This window comes from Musca autumnalis, unplaced genomic scaffold (genome assembly GCF_047663935.1).
Source record: "Musca autumnalis isolate F117 unplaced genomic scaffold, ASM4766393v1 scaffold_5, whole genome shotgun sequence".
Classification (NCBI taxonomy): domain Eukaryota; kingdom Metazoa; phylum Arthropoda; class Insecta; order Diptera; family Muscidae; genus Musca; species Musca autumnalis.
The window spans coordinates 5,054,425-5,070,112 of NW_027412088.1; the positions used below are offsets into that span (position 1 = coordinate 5,054,425).

General features: G+C 33.8%; 1 protein-coding gene across 2 annotated transcripts in view; it reads left to right on the forward strand.

The window, feature by feature from the left end:
- Positions 1-3,988: 3,988 nt before the first annotated feature.
- Positions 3,989-15,688, forward strand: part of sei (potassium voltage-gated channel seizure) — a 72,052-nt gene continuing 60,352 nt past the window's right edge. For both annotated transcript variants that reach the window (XM_073988629.1, XM_073988630.1), the window contains exons 1-4: positions 3,989-4,282; positions 4,367-5,441; positions 13,120-13,363; positions 15,209-15,390. In XM_073988629.1, coding sequence (XP_073844730.1) covers positions 4,401-5,441; positions 13,120-13,363; positions 15,209-15,390 — 1,467 coding nt within the window. In that variant the 5' untranslated portion in view covers positions 3,989-4,282; positions 4,367-4,400. The remainder of the gene's footprint in view (positions 4,283-4,366; positions 5,442-13,119; positions 13,364-15,208; positions 15,391-15,688) is intronic.

Here is a 15,688-nt window from a genome sequence, read left to right on the forward strand (position 1 = left end):
GACAGCATCCTGGTCTCCTCATGAACATGTTGTGCATAAGTTTGGTATTTTGTTGTTGTTTGAGTTTGAAAAAATATACATAAAACAATTTCCTTCTTCGTATGATTCGACGTTATAACCGATAGCAAAATTCAAATATTTCACAAAAAATCGACGTTACAACCGATATGACGCTATAAGCGATGACGTTATAAACGATATTAATTTGTGTGGAATATAAAGGACAGAAATTCGGGACTTTTGGATTTCGTCGCTATAAGCGATATGACGTTATAAACGACGACGTTATAAGCGATTTCGACTGTATATTTGTTGTTGCAATATCATGTTCACAATTAGTAATTTTACAGAAAAAAAATGAAATTATGCGTTTCTAGATCGAGTCCCATAGTATGTTAAAATCATGAAATTGCTGTAGGAATTTGTTTGATTTGATTTAATATCTATTTTTAAAAGGAAATTGAAAAAGGACAATGGAACACGCATGATTCTATTATAAATGTCGGATTAACTGTGTTCAGAAATATTATATTTGATTAAGTGAGCTTACTTTGGAAAGAAAAGGCTTCAATTCAAACTGTACGCAAGGTAGGGCAAGTTCGAAAATTACTATAAGTAAATATGCAACAGGTTGTACTATTTAGATGATTATTTTGATTATTATATAAAATTATGTAAAGCCGCGAAAAATGATTATTTTGATTATTATATAAAATTATGAAAGACGCGAAGTCAAGTTCGTTCTATACATGTTCAAAAGTTTGTTTCATCACAAAGCACAAATATTATATATTTGTTCATATCTTCCAAAACAATATGCACACATAACAAATGGTGTATACTGATTTGAAAGAATAAGGGGCCCAAATAAAAAAATGATATCAGCTGGTTGCTATGGCCTACCTTGTAATGATTGGCTGACTTCCGAAACGGCAGTTGCTTTGTATTAGTGCATGAAACTAGAGGTTCTTAGTTCGAGTTGCATACTGGAGTAATTTTATGAAATTGCGTAGTGGGGAACTCGATCTAATAACCCCTAGTTGTATGCACTAATACAAAGCAACTGACGTTTCGGAAGACACCCATTGTACCATGGTCTATGTAAGGTCGCCTTATTGACCCACCTGTTGTGGGATTCTCTAACGCATTTTTTGGTTACCTACAAAAATCGGTTAAATTAAAATGCTTATATAAAAACAACTTGCATTTGGAAGGAAATAAGTTAGAGGATAGCGAAGCCGCCCCACAGTCGATGTGTCTGAGGAGCCTTCCTAAACCAAAGGCGAAACATGCATGTCACACAGTGGTGATTGTGTGGGTTCGTATCATCGGCTTTCCTTTTTCAAAAAGCATCTTGGTCAGTAAGCTCGTCTCTAACGAGAAATTCTGCCTTATTACGGTTGGCGTAGTCGTAGACGCTCAAGTGACGTAGACGTTGTCGTAGGCGTAGTCGTAAGTTAAATTTTTTATGTGATGAAAAATGATATACAACGACAATTTTTGACTTTTACAGCATGGTATATCTTTACAAAATCGAAAAAAATACATTCGTAATTCCCAGAACGGATTTCTCGTTTTAAATATAACATTTATTTTTTTTCATACGACAAATTGGTATTACGTATGGCGTAATACGACAAATGGGTATTACGTATGGCGTTGAAACACGAGGAAAGAGTCGTGTCCGATTTTGTAAACGACAACATATAAAAATAGAAACAAATCAATTTCAAAAGATTTTTTGGCAATGATTATTAAAACAGTATGTAGAATATCGCCTTCTTTTATGCCACTATAGGATAATGATGGACGTCAACTCTCCCCTCTTTAATAAGTTTGTGTTTAATCGATACTTTAGGAATCCTCAATTGTCATTTCCTATATTTTCGTCGTGGATAGGAGAGCATTCTTTTGTTTTTAGGGTTGCAAGATTTTGGAATCGGTTACCTCTTGACCTACGTAATTTTGCTTTCTCCACCTTTGTTTTTAAGAGAAGGTGTTTTGAGCATCTCTCTAATAGATTAATGTAGATTACTGTTTGTTTACTAGTCACTAGTTACAGGGTATACATATATACTTGTGATTTTTGTGGCTGGGGAGCCATATTTATATTGTTTGTTTTTTTTTGGACTTTTTTATGGATGTGGTTCCTGTAGACCTTCTATGTTCACTCTAGTGATTGAGTGAAACATAGCATTTATTGTGTAGGGACGTCCCTTGCTCATCTCCCCTCCACTTTTCTTAACATTTGTTAAGTGAAGTGCAGTGGTTAGTGGCTATGAATAGGGAGTCTATTTATATTTGTATTTCAATGAATTCCTTTGATAGTCATTAATCATAGTATGCATAGTATTTATGTATATATTTTATTTATGTATTTATATATATATATATTTAATTTTAATTATTTACTTCTAAGTTCTTGGTGTTTGGATATTGTAGTAAGATAATATAAGTTATTGGCCATGTTGGCTTTTTTATATTACAATTGATGAATAAATGAAATGAAATGAAATGAAACATATTGGAAAATAACTATAATAAATACAAACTTTACTACTTTTATTCATTTGCATAACAAAAATTTCGTGTTTTTATCGGATGACAAACTTTCTATTGAAAATCTGCTAGAGTCCTCATATAGCGATTCATGCAATGCGAAATTCTTAGTTTTTGTTCAGGAGATGATTTCGAACGAATTGTTTTACAATTAAAAAAATATATATATTTTTAATTTTGTATGAGAAAAAAATTTTCGTTGTCGTAAATGTTACGTGGTACCAAAAAATATCCCTACGACAACGACTTCGCCAACGACCACAAAAACGTCTACGCCGAACACTTATTTTGATTGTAAAAACTGTAGGATTAGTTGTTCTTCTGAATTAATAGTTTAAAAATGATCTACTAATAATTCTATTAACTTTTGTTAACAAAAGAATTCTTTAAAAATTAAAATTTTTGCTTTTTTGTACAAATACATACATAATACCAATTAGACGTTACGACACGTCAGTTTGCAATTTTGGATACGACAACGCCAACCGTAATAAGGGTGATTAATTAAAAAATTAATAAAAAATGACCTTTGCCTTTTAGGCAAAAATTTTCAAATAAAAATTAAAATGCCTTATTAAGGGGGATTCCTAATTTTTCAATGTACCTCTTGGCCATAACAGCTCAACTCGAAAGAGAATTAATTAAAATACTTATAATTTCGGTAATTAACGAAATCTTTCGCTAAGTTAACAGCCAAAATAAAGTTGTCGCTAAGTCATATTTTATTGATAAGAAGGGAGAAGGGAATCCCCTTCACCTCCGCTCTCTCCTTAAAGATAAAAACATTTGCATGTGATATTTTCAATGTATGGCAGAGTAACCAAAAGTAGTCTAACGACTTTGTATAAACATTGAATGTACGCATACAAGGTGATTATGAATGTAAACTCCCCGTGAGTTTTGTCTTTCTGCCGTTTCAACTTAAAGGAAAAAATGAGAAAACTCGCGGGGAGTTGATATTCATAATTGGGCTGATAGTCCTGTGCCAGACTATGACAATTTTCATTAACGTGAAAATGACATCAATTTGCAATTCTTAAACCAATGAAAAGCAATAAAAAACTTTAATTTTTAATGGTAAAACGCAGGTACGTAAAGGTTCTGTGTGTGGACGTCAATCAAATTTTAAAAGAGAATGGCAAAGAATTTTCTAATAAAAATTTTCAAGTTTCCAAATTCCTGACGATGTTTTACCAGTTAATGAAACGTTCGTCGCATAGAGTTTGATGAGTGGGACTTCGCTATATGTATTTTTTTTTCAATAGAAACTCCTTAGCTCAATTAATTAAAATCCTGTAACTTTATTCGAAAACATAAGCAAGTGACGTTTCAAAATTCAATATGGGCATATAATTATTTTTAACCGTTATTAAAAGTGGTGCAACATTAATGTTGGCAACACGAATCCTATGAATAAAGTTGGCAAGACAGTCTACAATTAGGGGTTGAAGATGAAACGAATAGCCAGTAACTCGTCGTAGCATAGTACAATTAATTTATTCCAACCATAGAGTATCCAGAGCAAATATCTAAGCAGAAAATTGATAAAAAGACAGCAGATTAAAATACAAGTATAACAAAATTATTTAGATTTTGTAAAGAAATAAAACAGCCATGTCAGGATAACACAAAACTCAAGGAAACAAGGGGAAAATCATTTAATTTTTGGAATAAATTTAACTTTATCATATTTTTGTTTTCATATTTGGGCTGATGTAATATTGTGAGTGGAGCAACCCTGTGTGAAAATTAGAATCGATTTTTCAATTTGCTTTCGTTTTTCTCCTACTTTTCTTCCATGCTAAAGATGTACCTTTCGAATTTTGATTTAGACCTGCATTATGTCACAGAAATCCTGTATTGAGTTGAATGAGATACGTAAGTTAGACGAGATTCTACGCCAATGTGAAATTTACGTATCGAAAAATAAGCAAACTCCTCTAGTGGATACCCGAAAGAAAAAATTCCAAATCCTTAGCTCCTCGAAGTTGCAGAAATTTGTGGAACGCGAACTCTTCTCGATGATGTGCACAGCCAACAGGATGAATAAAAAGAGTGTATTTGTTTCGGACATCCTTATGAATTCCAATTTGTTCTCATACAAGGACGAGAATGGCAAATACTTTTTACGTAACACTTGCCAAAAGAATCCCAACAACTTTCGCATGTACCACAAGATATTACGAAACAATATAGATGATGGCGAAGAGGAATTCATGTACCGGAAATGTGCGAAAAACGAACTGTCCCAGAACTGCTTGGAAAATATTAAAAATTGCCTGCACGAAAATTTGAAGCAGGGCAAAAAATATGGATCGAATGCGTACGAAGCAATACAACACAAACGCAAACAGCAACAACAACTATTGTACAAACAACAGCAACAACAATCAGCCAAGGTGGTACACCCACCGCAACACACACCAATAGAAAACTGCACATTAAAACCGATCCATAAAATGGAAATGAATGGATTGGGCAGTGTTTCGTGCGACAAATGTGAGAAACAGCGACATAAAGCTGTACTAATACAGACGCAAGCTGGTTTGAGCGGCATGGATAACACCAGCGAGAAAAGCAAAAAACCCAAATCGGAAGGTTATAGTGGTCACTACGAGCAAGGCGGAGCAGGAGGCACAGGGACTGGTGGTGGCGGAGGAGGGGTTTATTCGAAGTCGACAGTGCAAAGTAGTTGTCAGACAACGCCAGACGAAAAGCGAAAGAACGCAAACAGCAATAGTAACAAATACAAATTTTCCTCACAAATATTTGGTAGAAAACTCTCGTCTAAACATGTCAGCGAACATGGCGAAGACACAATGGACAAAGAGGCATTATTAAGTCCTAAAATGGAAATTAAATTTCCCGATCCTGTTGAAACGGTAAGTGACATATTAAGGTTTTCAGTAATCCTCTAATCGTTAGGGTAGGTTAAAGAACGCGCGACTGTCATTGTTGACAGCCACTTCACTCGGAGACCTTGTGTTCCATTGTTATCCTCTAATCGTAAAAACAAGACGGATTTAGGAATGTGATACAAAAAAAAGCGAATTCACACCATAGTCTTCAAAAGTCAAACGTTTTTGTGCGAAGAATGTACAAAAGATAGAAGAAAGCGATAAAATATTCTTTGCGAAGCTTAAATAAAGATGTTGTACAAAGACATTCTTTATATAAGTCCCAATTTATATTAGGCAATTTTCCTTCCGCCAATTGTCAGTTTGTCGATGAGAGAGGGTGTTCAGAGGCAAAGAGTTACCATATACCTCACCTCTCTCTCCCTTAAACTGACAATTGCCGCAAGGATAATTGCCTTATTTAAATTGGGACGAAGCTAAATATTTGTGAAAGTTTTATTTAATTGAATTAAGGAGTTTGTATTGAAAAAGTGATATCTAGAGAAGTCCACACACATTCAACCAATATGCCACGATCGTTTCGCTGGTGGTTTAATTCATCTCATCAGGCATATTAGATGTGGTGCTAGACAAAGGCTGATTTTGAAAACTTGTATATCGTCATCATAAATGCCCGAAGACGTAACCCACAAAATTAAAACTTTACACGAGAAGCAAAAAACGTTATAAAATGAAAACGGTGTTATAAAATATTGAAAATTTTTAGTATCGTGTTTTAAGACAGATATTTTTGGAAAAAAGTAATTTTTTCAGAATTTCAGAGCATACATTTAAAGAAACTAGTATAAATGAACTATTATAATTAAATTAGAACGGACTTATTGGCCTACGCGAATTTTATACTAGCAATCTGAAGGTGTTGGGTTCAATACCCAGTTCTCACGGTGATATTTCAATGGACCACAGTTAGGTGATGAGAGAAGTCTCCATTGTACCATCTGGGATGTTTGTGGAACAATTTTAATTGTACAATTAGGTGAACTGTCTATTCCAACCATCCCTATAATTTCTTATAATTATTTGGTCTGTTCCAGAACTGGAAGAATCTACTAATTATTACTATTTTTTCCGATAACATAAAGGAAAAAATGTTATCGTAGTAAAAATTAGTAGCTTCTTGCAGGTTCTGGAACATACCAATTTATAATTTCAATTGTATTAGACGATATTTAAATCTGGAATATTATATTTATTGTTGTATTTAAGTCAATTTATGGACAAAAAATAGTTAATATGTATAAATTAAGTGATCTGTAACAATTTAAATGTAACTTTTAATTCTCATAAGGAATATTGTCATACAACTAATGACAATCACTTGGAATTAAGCGTTTTAAATCTTGCATGTGTTGAAATTTCTTTTTTGAAACATTTAGCCTTTGTATGTACATCTGAGGAGGATCCACTGCCTTAAAATTTCCGAAACTTCTCTGTGGTAGAATCTGGTAGTCGTCATTGATATCAGTTTTAAAAAATATGATATTGCTAGGATCAAAAGCCAATGCTCGCAGTTTATTGACTGTAGGATCTCCTGTCTTTTTGTCTAAGTAAACCAATACAGAAAATTTGCGTTTTTCTCTGGACCTATTTGATTACTACAATTTATCCAATTATCTCTATTATACCATGGGTTGGTTGACAAGACCATTTTTGGCAAACTTACAGCCTAATCGTATCAGTCTTTAAAGAATACATCTTTGTATTAGAACGACGTGAATTTTAAGCATATACACGTTTTCGTATCAACGCCTTAAATTTTGAATATTTCCGTTCTTTATTTCTCTTGGAAAAATGAGCAATATCGAGACGATCTACTTTACATCCCGTCTTCATTTGTCTTGCATTGCCTTCCGAATAACCACATCCATTTGTCCGGTTATCATATTGTTTTCCATATGTGCGTTTTAGATGTTTATTTAAATCGGGGCATACGTCTTCTGTCATCGTCTTCAATTATTTCAATTATGGATTTTTTCTGTAAGACCATTAAAAACCGTTTATAGTAAAAGTTGTTGATTTAAAAATTAACTGAAATAATGGTCTTTGTGATTTTTGGAAAAAAAGCTACAATTCTTGAGATATCGTTACCTAATACTATGTTTACATTTACGAAATCCACTCGGTTTCAACTGTCAATTCCATTGCTCAATCGGTTCAGTAGAACCGGGTCTATACCCTCCCTCTGGTATTATAATTGCTGCAAAAATCAAAGACTACATTGTTTGTACTGCTGTTTAATTTTCAAATAATGTGGGTTACGCCTTTTGTGTTTTATGAAAATTACAGTATGCAGTTACGTCTATTGGCATTTCTTGAATAGGATCGTTTATTTTTAAACGTACCCAGCAAAAAGTTTGCCTCCAAAGAGGCAGTTAAATGATATGTACAAGTGATCTGGAAGTGCATCAAATTATGCATTTTCACTCATGATTTTTACAAGAGCGTGACTACTGAAAGAGGTACTCCGTTGCACTGCATTTTAACTTACCCTTTGGCATTGCATTTTAGGTAACCCTTTGGGGTTAAATAGGAGGCAGTCCAAAGCACGTGTTTTGATACAGGAAATTGTGGAAGCCATTACAAAATATCCCAGAACAAATAAAATGCATTTATTATTTGTGTAAAACAAAAATATTAAGAACTTTATCACATTAACACAAATTATGAAAATTCTCCATTGAATTCAATCGCAAACATGCGTGTTTTCTCCGCTCTCCATTTAATCCAAGCTGAACTGTTTTCGCTTCATCTGCTAAATGGGTTGTCTTCCCATCACCAGTTAAGATTTCGACATGTACTCCAACAGCACTCAATTCGGAAATTTTCTTCTCGTGAGTTACCGGAAAAATGTTCAAAAATTAAATATTATTTAGTTTGTATTAACAAATGTTTGGAAATGTTAACACGCTTATCTCTTATTGGAAAATGTATCGTCGGTGTCATGCTTAAGTGTTCCATACGCCATTTTTGATTTTTTGAGATACACATGGTTTCTAGGGTTTTCCGGTATGCTCTTTCTGAATTTCTAGTCGGCTTTCTCCTATCTGCTCTAGTTTACGAGATATCCACACCTCGACGGGAAAGCATAAACTTTTTTCTGTTATGAAATTAATATTTTATAAAATTACAAGTTTAAAAACACATTTCAAAAATCAGAATTTTAATTTTCGAATTAGTAGTATTTAAGCTATTGAGGCAAAGATGGAAATTTTTTTGTCACTTTGTTCCATGTGATTTACAATATTTCACATTTGTGTCATAAGTGCGGATATGGAACAAATCGACGAATTTTCGAAAAAATCTCTATAACTTTTATATTCCAATACATATTCCTCTAAATTTTTGCAATTATGTTCTATATACTATTATTAATATTTCAAGTCAAATATATAAATATTTGCTTTAGCCAGCTCCACGCAGTTGTGACGCAAAACATTAAAATGCGATTATCTCAAAACAGGCAAATGGCGTATGGAACACTTAAGCATGACACCGACGGTATGCCGCTGCCTGTAGAGATGTACAAACTGATTATTTCCATGTAGGGATCTCTAACAACTGCTAATAAAATTTAGCGAACGGAGTGCCTTTTTCACGACTCCGTTTGGACTGCATCCGTATGCTGTTAAATTGTGAGGAATTGGAGTGCCTTTTTCACGACTCCGCTGAACTGCATCCGGATGTTGTTAAAATGTGACAAATGGATGTGATTCTTTGGATTGCATCGAAATACTGTTAAAATGTGAGGATTGGAGTGCCTTTTTCACGACACCGTTTGAACTGCATCAAAACATGCCGTGACAGAACCAGTCCACATTGCACTATTTCCAATTTATTTTGCTGGGTAGAAGCTTGATACTTTGCCAGAGCATGTATTTTAGCTTTATGTATCAGATTCCATCAAAAAAGGAATCTCGGTTTCCATGTGGGTTACTTCTTCGGGCATTTGTGGTGACGATATATACTAAACTTATTGCAAATTTGCAGTTGTGAAGTATTTTTGAAGCCTTTTTACTATCAAGTCGGACTAGTGTCTGGTCTTCATGGAATCCTTCTTCAATACACACCCTCCACCATATGGAGGGTATAATTAAATTTGTCTTTCCATTTGTAACACATCGAAATATTCGTCGGAGACCCTATAAAGTATATATATTATTGATCAGTATAAAATTCTATGTCGATTTGATCATGTCCGTCTGTCCGTCCGTCTGTCTGTTGAAATCAAGATACAGCTCGCATTTTTAAAGATAGAGAGTCAAAATTTGGTACATGAAGTTTTTATTACTTGCAGGATGGTTGGTATTGAAAATGGGATATATCGGTCCACGTTTTGATATAGCCCCCATAGAACTGTACCTCCCGATTTTCGGTATTTTGAAGGTTTTAGCTTCATTATCCTACCAAAATGGCTGAAATTTGGTACGTAGTCTTCTTTAGGGGTATAAAACTTTCCCCCAGAATTTTGTCGGTATCGGTCCACACCTTCATATAACCCCCATAGAACGGTAGGTCCCGATTTTCGGTATTTTGAAGGTTTTTGCTTCATTAACACGCCGAAATGGCTGAAATTTGGTACTTAGTCTACGTTGGTGGTATAAAACTTTACCCCAGAACTTTGTCGGTATCGGTGCATGCCTTCATATAGCCCCCATAGAACGGTACCTCCCGATTTTCGGTATTTTGAACGTTGTGGCCTCAATATTCCACCGAAATGGCTGAAATTTGATATTTAGACTTCCTTTGGGGTACTCAAACTTCCCCTTTAAATTTGTCGGTATAGGTCCACGCCTTCAAATAGCCCCCATGGAAATATACCTCCCGATTTTTCCCATTTTGAAGGTTGTGGCTTCAATATTCCACCAAAATGGCTGAAATTTGGTATTTAGTCTTCAATGTGATATAAAACTGTTCGCCAGAAATTTGTCTGTACAGGTCCACGCTTTCATATTGCCCAATTTCTGACCAAAATTCGTCGGTATAGGTCCACGTTTCGATATAGCCCCCATAGAAGGGTACCTCCCGATTTTCGAAATACTGAAGATTGTGACGTCAATATCCAACCGAAATGGCTGAAATTCGTTATTTCGTCTTCCAAGAGTTATAAAATATTCCAGAAGAGTATTATCAGTATAGGTCCACGTCTTCCTATATTCCCATAGAAGCGTACTTCTTGATCTTTCGTATTTTTTAAGTTTTAGCCACATTCTCTTACCGAGATATAGGAAATTTGGTATTTAGTCTTCTTTGAGCCTAAAAACTTTCCGTCAGAAATTTGTCGGTATAGATCGACGTTTTAAAATAGCCCCCATAGAATGGTGCCTCACATTGTTTTACCGAAATTGCTGAAATTTAGTATTAAGTCCTCTTCATACACGAAAGGAAACTAATTATTCCATTTTACTTCAATTCAACTTGTGGTGGATGGTATAACAAGTTCGGCCCGGCCGAACTTAACGCCGTTTTTCCTTGTTTTTAAATTAATTCTCTAGACTTATTGTTTATGGAATTAAATTGTGGACCAACTATAATGCAATATTTTAACTTCCCTGTAGAAGAATTTTTAGTTAACGACAAAAATCGTTAGAAATTGCAACGCAAGGTTATGAATGAAAAGCACCAATAAATGCTGATATTCATGGTAGAACAAGAAAAGGTAGCAGCAATACCCAGCTGACTGAACTGGGCTGTAGTGTTAGTGTCAAATTCCATACGACATTTTATGTATTTATTTCTATGTTCGATGTATATTAGGGACATATATTTTTTGAAGAAAAAAAATATTCATCTGAAATAAAAACAATTTCCCATAAAGACTCCTTCATATCATTGACATGTAACCTCCTCCAGGTCCGAACTACATGTCGCACACTAAAACACCACTTATAGAGGTGGTACAATATTTGTTAATATGTGTGGTATTTTGTTAAACTTGAAAATAATAAAGCCCTAATAAACATGTGCTTCTTGTTTTCAAAAACAAAAGATTGAAACAGCTTCTCTTTTTTCAATGAATTACGAGCGACCCCAAAAATTTTTGCAAGAATTCTACTTCCTGCGTGATATTGTGCATTTAGTGGAATGATATGGAAACCTTCAAACTGAAAATCTAACGAGTTTTCATTTACATATGTTTTTCAAAATATTCAATCAAATGTGAAAAATTATTAGTTTTTTAAATTCCAATAATTTATAGACATTTCCTTATTTTGTTTACATCATGGTACAATAATACAGGTAGCATTATCATGCCAGCTGATGGTAACATAATGTGTCAACTGCATTGAATTGATGTCAAATTTTGACACCTTATGTTACCAACAATTGCCGATGCGGCTACCTGTGTATTTGTACCATGGTTTACATTTATATTTGACACTCATGGTAGAATCATTACATGGTAGGGCATTGCAAACAGCTGATTACAATTTTTTTCTATTGGTTTGCTTATTCTTTCAAATCAGTATACACAAATTGTGTATGTATGTGTATGGTTTTGAAAAATATGACAAAATATTTTATACATATTAAAATTCAGTCGAAATGAAAATTGTTATTACAACATTTATTATTTGTATTTATTACAACATTATGATGAAACAAACTTTTGAACATATACAGAACTGACTCTGTAAAGAAAACTTTGCCTTCCATTCATTTTTCGCGTTTTTAGTTAATGATCCAAAATAACTTATAAAAAGTACAACCTGTTGCATATTCAGTTATGGCAATTCTGACAGAATAAGCAAATACACCCAGGCCTTGTTTTTCACAATTTGGTCGAACCTGACCTACCTTCCAAATTATTGTACCATGTTTGACACTAACGTTCCAAACAAAAACAAATTCCTTTGTGGTTGTTGTTCGAGTTGTAATATTAACTTTACCTTAGCTTCGTTCCCGTACTTTTTAATAGTAAAACTCGTAAAAGAGAGAACTGCAATCAATTTGTTGTCACACACAAGTTTTTTGAAATAGTTCGGGAACGGAAAAATGGAAAATACGTCAAAAAAACTGGAACAAATGTCAAAGTCGGCATATCAGCCAATCAGACGCCGGCAACCATGTTACTATTTTTTTACTCGCCCAAATTTGTCGTGTAAAAAGTTTTTAAAGAGAACGTCATTCAGCGCCATTTTTGTTTAAAGAGAAGTGAACATTTTACAACTTTTTTGTGTACGGGAACGGTTTTTGGAGTAAAATGTGTAAAAGTCGTAAAAATTGTAAAAACTTTTTAGTTCTGGAACACAGCTCTTGTATTTGTTCTACCATGGCTGATATTGGTAGGCGACTACTTTACTTGTGTCGCTAACAAACCGAAAATTTTCGTTAATTACAGAAATTGTAATCATTTTAATTGTACCGATTTTTGTCGGCAACCACAATCTAAAAGGGTAATGTTGTCATAAAAGAGAGGAAGTCACGGAAGTCATTAGATTATGTTAAAGTTTTAACAACTAAGTTAAAAGAAGGACCCGCAAATTTAAATTGTAAAGCGTCCAAATATGTTTATTTTGTCCACTACTCGTATTCTAGTCCACTAAAATATCCCAAAGAAATCAATGACCCCAAGAGTTAAGAACATCCAATACTGAATCAATCTTATTAACAAATGTTTTTTTTTATTACTTTTTATTTTTAGGTTTTGTCATTGGGAGCCAATGTCTTGCCAGAACAAAAGAATATGGGAGCTAAAACGCATCGATGGACCATACTTCACTATTCACCGTTTAAAGCTGTTTGGGATTGGGTCATATTAATATTGGTGATGTACACGGCTATATTTACCCCATATGTTGCTGCATTTTTATTGGGTGAACAAGATTATCAGAGACGTACCAATAAGTATATAAACAGTGATCCTATAGTTATTGTGGATCTTATAGGTAATTGGAAAACAAAAACCTAGATGCAATATACAGAAAAACAAAACGCAAGGGCGAACTAAGAACACGAAAATATGTAATATTGAACAACAGTGTGATCAGGAAATATGATCTTCTAGCTATACCTTTCTCTATCTTTATCTGTGTGATCTTTCATGGTATTTCTTTTGTACAAATAAGATTATTGTCAGTAGACAAAGGTGTGTATTTAGGCCCATGGTGTGTACGACAGTGGTAGAATGCCAAGTTGTTTGACCGAAATCTGAATAGTTGTCATTAACGGGAGCACAAAAAAAGTATAAAAATATCAAAATATTTATGAATTCTATTAGTTTCCATGGCAGAGCTACTTACATGTGATGCGAAACAAGACAAGTGAATCGATCAACGACTGTCGCCTGAGCCTCAGCTACAAACGGTCTGTATACCCATGAATTTGTAAAGGTCAGACAATCTTCGAAGTCTTCTTTTTTACCTTTGGATCCCATTTGAGATTTAGGGTCTTTACGAATATTGCATGGAAACGAGTTTCAATTTAACCCATAACACATTTTGTAAGAGTTGGATCCACGAAACATCTTGTCCGTGATCTGACCGTTTACAATTTTCATGACCCTTTATATATGCATGTAACCACAGCCATATTAACTAACGGTTGCATGAACCTTCACCTAAACTTCAACACAGTTTGGCCATAAAAGTTGTTTTTTTAGTTTACTAGGATTGGCAAAAGGAAATTATTCATACTGACGGTAATTCGCTCTCGAGCCCAAATTATGCATTATTTATTTACTTCTTTTAATATACAAAATTCTGAGAGCGAAGAACGATTTTTGTACATTGTTCAATTTAAATTACTCTCCGAACAACGATAAAATATGTCCCATCTCTAACAAATGAGAGTATTTATAAAATAAATTAATTTTGACAGGCAAAATTTAAAATTTAAAATTTATGAAAACACCAACATTTTTAGAAAAACTGTAAAGCATGAATGAAAAGTAAACGGTGGAATGATTAGTACACATTCAAATCATTATCGGTACGTTTGGCACCACCTATAAATAAAGGTGGCAGCAAAATCTCTCTCTCTCTTGAACTTTCGGTCGACAAATGAAACAGTTTTGCCGCCCTACACCCGCACACACCTTATCTTATTGAATTGATGCATAGTACAGATCAAGTTTTTCTGATCCTTGAAATCCATACATATACTTTATGGGGTCTCTGATACCTATTTCAAAAACTATTAAAATATCCAATCTTTTTAATTGTCGAAATGAAATTCATAACTCATTGGACTCAATCTCTCAATGGGTTGACATTTCTTTTGACAATTAAAAGTTGTAGTGACATGTACACATGTGCAGAGACAATGAAAGCCGATCCAGGTAAGAAGGACAAACACTAAAGCAAATATCATCTGCGAGACCAGAGTTATCCTTTGGACCTTTCATTGAGTTCTCAACATAAAAGTGCATACATTCCACATTATATTAAATATGTAAATACTTCATCATTATGTACTTCACTCTCTCACACACACACACATCTTCATAGTTGGTGTCTTTTTTTGTTCATTCTCAAATTACATTGAATTTAATCATATTTATTTACTGTACAGTACAGTGCACAGTACAGTTTCAATTTCAATTTTCAATCATGATTAGTTCATGTCTAATAGCTAGTTTAGAAACGGCAATTAAAACTCTGATCTGATATATTTATCCAGGATTGATAAATACTGTCTGTATTGAATATATATAACTCTCTCAATTGTTATTCTATCACCTCTCTCTCTCTCTGTGTCATTCGGCAATATATTTTTATCCTTAATTTTTGCAGTTGATGTGACATTTATCGTCGATATTTTAATCAATTTTCGCACCACATTTGTCAATGGCCAAGATGAGGTGGTTTCCCATCCTGGTCGTATAGCGGTACATTACTTGAGTGGCTGGTTCCTAATAGATTTGGTGGCAGCCATTCCCTTCGATTTACTGTTGGTGGGCAGTGATACGGACGAGGTAAGTTTAGCCAGAAACATCAAACATTTCAGTATTTAGTTAAATGTGTAAAAATTAAGCGCATAGTAATTATTTTTGTTTTGTTTTTATATTTAATTTAATATCGTTATTATTATTATTATGAATAATAGATTGTATTTTGATTTAAATTTGTTTAAAATAAACTTAGTCATCCCTAGCAAAAGTACAAAATTTATAGAACAAAAAAATAATTGAAACAAAAATTCAAATCATTTTGCTTAGCTTTCTTATTTGAATTAAATAACAACCCCAAATTTTAGAAAGGAGGATTACTTTT